The 10,088-nt window shown below is 38.9% G+C and overlaps 1 protein-coding gene across 10 annotated transcripts in view; it reads right to left on the reverse strand.

Annotated features, from left to right (window-relative positions):
* Positions 1 to 236: 236 nt before the first annotated feature.
* Positions 237 to 10,088, reverse strand: part of LOC144967429 (uncharacterized) — a 126,366-nt gene continuing 116,514 nt past the window's right edge. For all 10 annotated transcript variants that reach the window (XM_078904619.1, XM_078904612.1, XM_078904610.1 and 7 more), the window contains 4 exons: positions 7,144 to 7,245; positions 4,286 to 4,370; positions 2,265 to 2,583; positions 237 to 1,776 (listed from right to left, as the gene is read on the reverse strand). In XM_078904619.1, the coding sequence (XP_078760745.1) occupies positions 1,561 to 1,776; positions 2,265 to 2,583; positions 4,286 to 4,370; positions 7,144 to 7,245 (722 nt within the window). In that variant the 3' untranslated portion in view covers positions 237 to 1,560. The remainder of the gene's footprint in view (positions 1,777 to 2,264; positions 2,584 to 4,285; positions 4,371 to 7,143; positions 7,246 to 10,088) is intronic.

A 10,088-nucleotide genomic window follows, 5' to 3' on the forward strand; every position in this document is an offset into this window, starting at 1 on the left:
CTGTCTTTATCTAAAATTAACTTATATCTAAACATCAGTTGAGAAAGCACAATTCTTTTTACATGAATGAGAATACGAAATTTGTGTATAAAGTGGAACAATTGGAATAGATTACATAACATGGTATTTACAACGAAAATAAAAAATAAAAAGGGAGGGGGAGGTGAAAGGGAGAGATTTATGGGCAGTGTGTTTAGCACATTTATAGAGTTAAAACTTGGCAGTGTATCATTCAATTTCTTTTTTTCTGAGTAGATTGTGTGTGTGTGTGTGTGTGTGTGTGTGTGTGTGTGTGTGCGTGTGTGGGTGTACGTGGGGAGCGGGGGGGAGTAATATTTCAGTATCAACGGATGGGGTTCACAATTTCTGCAGCGTATTTTTTTTTAAAGTGTGGATTTTGTGGTTTATACATTTGTTCATTTATTTATTCATTTATTTACGATTAATTGTAAATTTCTGGATTCTTTTTATCAAATCACTGTAAATTCAATGGTTATATATTTTACAATGTAATAGTTTATACAAATGAATATAGAGACAATCTCTCTCTCTCTCTCTCTCTCTCTCTCTCTCTCTCTCTCACTCTCTCTCTCTCTTTCGCTCTCTCACTCTCACCTACTCTCTCCCTTTCTCACTCATCCTCTCTCTTTCTCACTCACTCTCTCTCCCCATTTCTTTCCTTCTCTCTCTCTCTCTCTCTACAATCTCCATCTTCACTCCCTCCAACTCATTCTCTATATATAGTTCTTTCCCACCCAAACCCCGGCCCTCTCTTTCTTACTTTTATAAAAATGTCCATACTTAACTCACGGTTTACACCAAACCCACACAAATGACCGTCGTGCAAACCCACACAAATGGCCATCGTGGAAACCCACACAAATGGCCGTCGTGCAAACCCACACAAATGGCCATCGTGGAAACCCACACAAATGGCCGTCGTGCAAACCCACACAAATGGCCGTAGTATTAAATGCAATGAAGAAAGACTAGATCAGCACGGTGCCCTGCTCGTACTGTGTTAAAATTTTGGCTCGAAAACTCGTCCTTCAAATTTTGGCAGACGTATAATGTAAAATCAACAAATTATTCTTAACGCTTGATGTCTGTAGTCTGACTATAGATAGAATGAACATGACGACATAATACCGTTCTGAGGTGGTAGGTCACAAATCACATGTTACCCGTCGTCTCAAGACAGTATTATGTCGGTATGAATCTGATACCAAACAGTCAAAAAAATGAACGTTAAATTGATCAAAAAGAGGAAATATTGTTTTCTATCACTCTAAAATACTCCCACTAAAAATACGTATTATATTATACAAACTTAAGTCAAGCCTGACATTTTTGGCTATAAGTTCAATTTTTACCATCTTCAACAACCCGACATAGTACTGTTTTATGTCGGTGAGTCACATATTATCAATTTTACAAGATACACATGTCCTCGTATTATTATGATTGAGGAATTGACTAACTCTGTGATTGTGGTCTCGATCGATATAATACGAGACCACTGTAATTTGAATGGAATTTTTTTTTCTTTTTAGTCGGGGGTCATGACAGGTCATACACGTTCTCCGGTTTAGATTTTTGCCGTGCTGGTAGAAAACTGGAGTACACGCCCGTGGCTGATGTGTTGTAGATGTTGTTGGTGGGAGATGTGGGGGATGTTGGGATGACATCCGGGTGGTCGTTGAAGTGGTTGTAGATGCTGTTGATGTCGTCACCTGCACGTGTGGGTTTGGGGGGTTTGGGAGGAACGGGGGGATGCTGGGATTGGGTGAAGATAGGAAGGGTAGTAGAGGCGAAAACCATTAATTTATATAAATATTTGAATATACCATGAATAAAAAATGAGACAAATCATGCATAAACTTGAAATTTCAAAAATTCGTAGTTTCCAAGGGAAAAATGAAAAAGTCTCTATAAATAGCTTTAGAAATAAATAAATTGCCCTTAGCTTGATCCAAAAATGCTCCAAAGACCTGAATATAGGAACAAAGTAACTAAACTTTCTTTTACAACAAGATTTATTGAGTAAAATCTAGTTTAGCCTGACACTAGGACCGTAGCCATCGTGAACTTATAGCCTGATATTGACCAAAATATGACGTCAAAAGAAAAGTCTTTGGACACAACATAATGCAGTTTGAGGTGATGGTTACGCTGTTTTCATTTGTTTTTTTGTTTTTTTTTGTTTGTTTGTTTTGTTTGTTGTTTTTTATCATTGTATAAAGCTCTTGAAAACAGACACTCACTTGTTTGGGACGCTCGTGCACCAGGGCGTCGTGTGAGAATTTGTGGTCAGAATGAATGACACTGTTGTTCAGGGTGTCCTCTTGCTCTGGGTCGCTGTCAAAGCCGTTGTACAGGTGGCACTCGTCACTCTCGCCGTTCTTCCGACATTTCCGAGACTGGGAATACACGGCTGTTTTGTTGTCTCCCTTGTTATAGACGACCACCGAGTCTCGGGGGCTGGGAGGGTCGTCTCCCCTCTCGTACGTTGACGAGATAAACGTCTCGGAGGCATAGGGGTCGTCTACTTTGTAGGCCCCACTCTTGGAAGCATTGGATACTCTGATAGGATAACGATGATATATATAATTTTAAAATTATGCCTTTTCCGCCACGACATAATAAGACATCGTCACCTAGGCATTCCACGAAGGAATATAGATAACTCATCAAACAAGATGTCTGATGTCAACAGGAATCACCCATGTTGTCCAAATGAGGAAATTGGGGGTTAATAATCTTGCTCAAGGAAAAAAGCGAAAGTGCCTGAAGCGGGGCTCGAACCCGGGTCCTTCCGGGTCACAGCCATAACCACTCGGCCACTTCGCCCCCCCCCCCCCCATATATATATATATATATATATATATATATATATGTATATATATTATATATATATATATTATATAGATATATATAGATAGTGCAAGTCATTTATAAGGGGAATGCTTCTTGGAATCAACATCTAAAACTACTTGTGCATTTATTTATATAGACCAATATCCACTAAACGTGCTCAAAACGCTGTACAAGGGGTCACCAGCCAACAGCAACACTTACATGTAAGACGAGACATGACACCGTTAGGCGATATCTATATTTTTTTCCGTTACAGATAGCGCTGTTAATGGCCAGGTACTCATTTTACACATGAGTAAGGTGAGAGAATGTGAGTAAAGAGCCTTTTCCAAGGATTCAACTATGCGCCGTTCAGAGCGGGGCTCGAACCCAGGACCTTCCGATCCGAAGGCGAATGTCATGCCACAAGACCAAATAACTGCACAGGTGCATCAACACATTAACTCGGTAAAGAATAAAACCCATTAAGATTCTTTTTGAACATTTCAATCAACAATGCCCTAAATATTTAGGAAGTTTGTTCTAGAAAAAGAGCGTCGTTCACAGGGCACGTAAGAGCTTTTCCCTAGAGCAGCCTGGAGTTGACCTGACTCTGTCTGACCGTAGCCACCGTAAACGTATAGCCTGACACTAGGACCGTAGCCATCGTGAAATTATAGCCTGACACTGACCAAAATATGGCGTCAAAAGACAAGTCTTTGGACACAAAAGAAAACAGATCGTGATTTGTATTCAATAGTTCAACCAATGGGATCACTTGTTTCCTTGAGCTCTACTAACGACAAACTCACTAGACGCTGCACAAACCTATAAAATGACCTCAAACTACGTCCTAGTGGGTTCTGGTGTCAGGATATAAGTTAACGATGGCTATGCAAGAACCCACTAGGACTTATATTTTGACATCATTTTTTAGGTTTCTGTAGCGCCAAGTGAGTTGTCGTTAGTTGCGCTCAAGGAAACAGGTGATTCCATTGGTTGGCCTATTGTATACAATTCGCGATTTGTTTTCATTTGTGGCCAAAGACTTGACGTCATATTTTGGTCAGTGCCAGCGTAGCCATCGTTAACATATAGCCTGACAATAGAACCGTAGCCATCGTTAAGCTATAGCCTGACACTGAAACCCAAAAAGCTGGCATTTTGACGTCATTATTTGGTTTTTGCACCGTCTAGTGAGTTGTCGTTAGTAGTGCTCATGAAACAAGTGGTCCCATTGGTTGAACTAATGAATACAACTCACGATTTGTTTTCTTTTGTGGCAAAAGACGGGCATTTTGACGTCAATTTTTGGTCAGTGCCAGGTTATAACTTTACGATGGCTATGGTCTGACCCGAATCTGGAATTGACTAAAAAGACCAACAAAAAAAAAAATGTTAAATATTTGATGCCATCGCTTATTCTTACCTTGACCGGAAGACTTTGATGAGCAGGATGATGATAATGAAGAAGACAATACCAACGATGACGATGATGGCGATGTACACGGTACCTGATGACGTCAAAGAGAAAGATAGGGGGCGTTGGTGGGTTAAACTGTTCTAAAATAATATACATAATGTCTTAAGAACAAAAACTATTTTAAAAATAATTATTTTATTTTAAAATGTTTATGCTTTGAGCATGGCCAATGCACATCCGTTATTTATTGCCCTCACCCCCCCCCCCCCCCCCCCCCCCCTCCATTCTTCCACACAAACACCCAGCTGGTAATTTGGAGCCATCTCTATTCTATTCAATTATACCTCTGCCAGTTGGACGCAGTTTATAACGTTAAATTAACCAATTAACTGCCGTACCCTGGAAAAAATCTCTTATTTAAGCATTTGGCCAGAAAACTCGGCCTTCAAATATCGATGGATTTAAATGACTCTCATCTTAGAAAAAAAAACTCTCAATTCTGGGACTTCCAAAGTCCCAGGTTTGAGAGTTTTTAACCAAGATGAGAGTCATTTAAATCGATCGATATTTGAAGGACGAGTTTTGCGACCAATTTTTTTAACACGAGTTTTTCCAGAGTACGGTAAATTAACTGGTTAATTTAACTCAATTTTCTTAATCCTGTTCCTTCCAGTCGACATACAAACATTATTCAAACGGTCGGTCGGTCGCACTGAGTCACCAAAGCACCCGGTGGTCGTCGTAATCTTTTTTGTTGGCTCGACAGCTTAACCTTATTCCCTCAACGTTTGTAAATAATCAAATTCTTTAGGAACACAATCAGAATTTGACTATCTAGTAGGCCAAGGTATTGGTACTAATGGAAAAAGTAATAAAGAAAAAAATGAATATAACAGCTTCAATAAAGAACAAAATACCAAACACGGAACGTTTCGGTCTCAAAACCCTTCTCCAGCCAAAAATAAAAAACAATAAAGACATAAATACAATACTAAATTCTGTCGTCTATTTGGAATTAAGTAATGAATTTATGTCTTTATTGTTTTTTGTTGTTGGCTGAAGAAGGGTTTTGAGCCCGAAACGTTCCGTGTTTGGTATTTTGTTATTTTTTGAAGCTGTTATATTCATTTTTGTTTATTACTTTTTACAGTCCACAGATTATAGCAGCCTAGTAACACATTGGTACTACTGGAGTAGGAAATGAAATACGTAGTTGGCATTTTTCACACAGTGATTTCTATGAAGATGAGAATGCGCCCGATCTATTTTTTCATGAAACAGACCTTTTTTTCTATCGAATTTGTCATTCGTCACTGAACCCCTTAATGAAATGACCTGCCCAGAAGGATAAAAGAAGCGAAATCTATTGATAGTTTTATGGTCCCAAAAAAAATTACGGATTGAGATTTACAGAATTCCCTTTAATCACCCCTAAGGGGGAAATTTTGTCTTTAAGATCTATTCCAAGGGAAGACTGGAATGACATAAGCGTCAGCTGCAGTACAGCGCCACAAAGTGAGCAAAGGCCAGGTGACTTGCTCAAGGCCACGCAGCGCGACGGGTAGTCGAACTCGGTACCTTCGGGTACAAAGTCCTCATCGGTGAACCACGCTGCTCCCGCTGAAGTCCTAGTTTAGAGAGTTTTTGACAAGATGAGGGTCATTTTAATTGATCGAAATTTGAAGGACAATTTTTCTGGCCAAAAGTTTAAATGTACGTATTTTTCAAGAATATAGCAGTGCTGTTAAAACTTCATTCACCATTACTAGACTATGTCTTATCATAATATTATGACCAACTTGTCAGATAAAAATCTGAACAAGTATGTATTAAAGGTGTCAGACAAAGCAAGAAAGGAAAATACAAGAAAAAAAATCCCAAAAATCAGTCGACCTCGACTGAGGATCGAACCTCAGACCTTCTGATTACCAACTTGTCCCTCCCTCAAACACCTACTCGTAAAACGTGTGAAGAAACGTGTTAAAACAATTTTTTAAAAAGAATTACTTGGGTAATCATTGATTTTCTTTTCCTTGTTTGTTTTATAGATTGGGGTTACTAGGTGGTTTTGTCTGTTTTTTAAATTTATGAATCTGAATGGAGACGGCAAAACAGGGACAGCGTGGCTCAGCATCACGGTCTTTGCTTCGTACCCAGCGGTACGGTCTTTGCTTCGTACCCAAGAGGTAGCCATTTCGATCACCCGCCGCGCTGTGTGTTCTTGAGCAAGTCACCTCGCCCTAGCTCACTCTGCGGCGCTGCACTGCGGCTGATTCATTGCATTGTGACCAGGAAGGCCCAGTTCGAGCCCCGCTTCATGCACTTTCGTTTTTTAAATTTTTCTTTTACTAGGGCAAGATTATTAACCCCCAATTTGCTCACTTTGGACAACATGAGTGATTCCTGTTGACATCAGATATCTTGTTTGATGCATTATCTATAATTCTTTCTTGGAATGCCTAGACGACGATATCTTATGATGTCGTGGAGGAAGAACATACGTTTTTTATTTTATAACTCAGTTGGAAGAGCATTCAATTCACACGCAAAGGGACCAAGATCGATCCCGGGTGCAGTCGAGATTTTTTCTGACACCCCCCACCCCCCTCCGCCACCATGTCCACCCAGCAGTGCACAGGTAGCTGTGTCTGTTAGATTTGGCGGAAAGTACTTGGCGACAGACTAGCGTCCTGTCCAAAGGATAGCAAGCAATTGCTATTGTCCGTTCCACGCTACATAAACCGGGATAAACTCCGGCTCCATGGGCCAAATCGCTCTGAAGGACTACTTTTTTTTTTTAAATTTTTATAAAGACGAAAAAAAGTAAGACAAGATGGATCAGCCTGAATCAAGCCGGCGCTTACCTAGGCCTCCGGATGATGAATTGGCAAAGTTCTGTGGGGCGCTGGTCACGAGTCCCTTGATGACCAACGGCTTGTTGTCACACGTGATGTTCAGGTTTCTCCCTGGAAAGCAGATTCAGACATTGTTAGATCATAATTCAGAGAAGGGAGTGGAGCAGGCACTTATGTTGATAATAACAAAAAATGAAGTGAGTAGGAAAGTGCCAGAAGACAATAGAGAATAAAAATTTCGCGGCGATGGGGGCTAGAACCCGCGACCTTACAGGTACGACAACTCCGCCTGGCCGGGGACAGCGTGGTTCTACTGTCCGAGCTATCCACTAATCCTTTAAAAAAAAGTGGTTTCAACTCTGTGTCTATCTTGAACCGCTCTCCCCGACTTCTTGAGTTCATGGGTTCAATACACAAACGCCGCGAGGATCATAATGCAGTATATAAAACCCCGCGAATATAACAGCTTAAACAAAGAAGAAATAACCAAATATCAAACACGGAACTTTCGGGCTCAAAACCCTTTTTCACCCAATACCAAAGACAGTAAAAAAACCGTTATTATTCTACCCCTCTCCCTAAATAGTAACGCGTAATGATAAAATGATAACAATAATAATTTGTGACGTCAGATTATCAAGCGTAAATTTCACTATTGTCACAGTAATGATTGTTCAATTTATTTTATTAAAGTATTATTTTAGTAAGAACCGAATTTATCTCACTCCAGTTATATTTCGGTAGGCTTAGAAAAACTTTACCTTCTAATATTAGATCATCTCTCCTTTAATAGCCTTCCCTTGAATTACTTTCAAATTAGTGGATAATTTTCGTTCTTCCTTCTGTCACGTAGCCACTTATTATAAAAGCTAATAGGTCTAATATTCTTCACTCACTTCTCTCTTCAATCGATGCCCGGAAGGCCAGCCACTCCAATCCTCACATTATATATATTTAAAGATTTTTATCTTTCGGGACTTTGTGGAATATTTGATGAATTTTGATTTCCACCCATCAAGACGCCGGGGCTTTTGCCTTTGCCAGTTCGATCACTGTCGAGAGGATCAAGCCTGAGCTCGTCGGAGGAATAATACAACCCTTCTCAACTGGAAGTGGAACCCCACAAGTCTACCAGCATTCTCGTATAATAGTATCATAAGATACGTGATATCTTCATATTTCTATTTGTAACTGTAATCATCATTACTTATCAGAAGACTCGATTAATTAAATTTCATCTTTCTTTTTATATCATTTTAAACAAACCGTTAATTGTTCTTCATTTTAAAGTAACTAGTAAATTCTGGGGCCTTATTCTTCACATCTTTATTTTATGCATAGTCCAGTAGCTCTTAATACTCATTTTAGACCATGACAACTATAATTCAAGTTATTTCTTTTATAAAGTATTATTTGGGTGTTTTTGACGATGTATTTTATTCAAAGATGACGAAATCGGAATCGATTGAAAGGTAGAATAAAAGATTTCTTACACTCTTGAGTTTTGAAATTCGAAATTTGTTCCCAACACACACTCGCAAGCTCGTGCAGCGGTTGGGAACACGTTCCAAACAGCAAGAGTGTAAGAATCGTATGTTATTCCATCCCTCTCATTTGGAAAACCCTATCATTTCTAAGTAAATACGTAATCGTTGAATAATGCTTTGAACGCAGTGAATAAACATTTTATTCACCGATTGCAAAATATTTTCGCATATTTTATTGGTGTAAAATTAGTTGTAAAAGACAGCTGATTGGTAATAATTATAAATGATCTTTTGGTGGACATGAATACAAATCCAACGTTTTTATTTTTGGGTCAAATTCTCATTCAAGCAGAGGGAGAAAAATACAAATTATGGTGAATAGAAGTATTAATACCATACCACTTGGTCACGAAATATATAAGAATATTACTTGGATGGGTAGAATAAACGTATTTTCATTTCTTTGTATTTTTCAAACTCGTTAGTGTTATTGGCCACGATAAAAATAACTCGTTTCATAAATACAAAGAGATAAAAGAGTCGTGTATATAATAAATCCTTTTAAATTCAGGATCTGAAAAAGTTTGCACAAAACTGCGCCAGGCAAAGCAATAAAGAAAGAACCAAACCTTCTATATCACAATACTAAAAAAATGTGAGCATTTACGTAGCGCAATATCCACTAACCGAGCTCAAAGCGCTTAACAAAGGGTCACTGACCAACAGCAACACATAACATGTAGAACGAGACATGACGCCTGTTAGGCGATATTACAATTTTTTTTTTCGTATGGAAACAACGCTGTTAACGTCCAGGTACTCATTTTACATCTGAGTACGGTAAGAAAATGTGAGTAAAGAGCCTATTCCAAGAACTCAATTATGCACCGAGCTCAGGTTGGAACCCATGACCTTCCGATCCGAAAGCAAGTGGAATACCAATGGACCACATAGCCGAACAAAAAAGAGAAGCAAAGCCTTGATATCACAATACGAGCTAACATCTCTACAGATAGCATGCGCTTGGCTAAGAAACTCACAACATTACCATCCGTAATTACAACGGACAAACACACAAAACTATGTGTAACCTTAAACATTTATAGTCAGGTTAATAAGGTTTAGTGAGAATTACTCATAAACGCGGATGGCAAATAAAAAAAAAAACAACAACAAAGACCTGAGTGACGTCAATTTCATTCTATCTATAGATAGTATGCGCTTGGCTAAGAAGCTCATAACATTGCCATCCGGAAGTATAACGGACCAACACACAAAACTATGTGTAACCATGAACTTGTATAGTCCGGTTCATACAGTTTAGTGAGAACTACTCATAAACGTGGATGGCAAAAAAAAAAAAAAACAATAACAAAGACATGAGTGACGTCAACTTCATTCTATCTATAAGTGTAATCGGCTTTATTGTGGATTTCAATTCATCACGCCCATATTATAACGCCACGT

This window comes from Berghia stephanieae, chromosome 3 (assembly GCF_034508935.2).
Source record: "Berghia stephanieae isolate SIO BIC M18660-M18661 chromosome 3, UCSD_Bste_1.3, whole genome shotgun sequence".
NCBI lineage: Eukaryota > Metazoa > Mollusca > Gastropoda > Nudibranchia > Aeolidiidae > Berghia > Berghia stephanieae.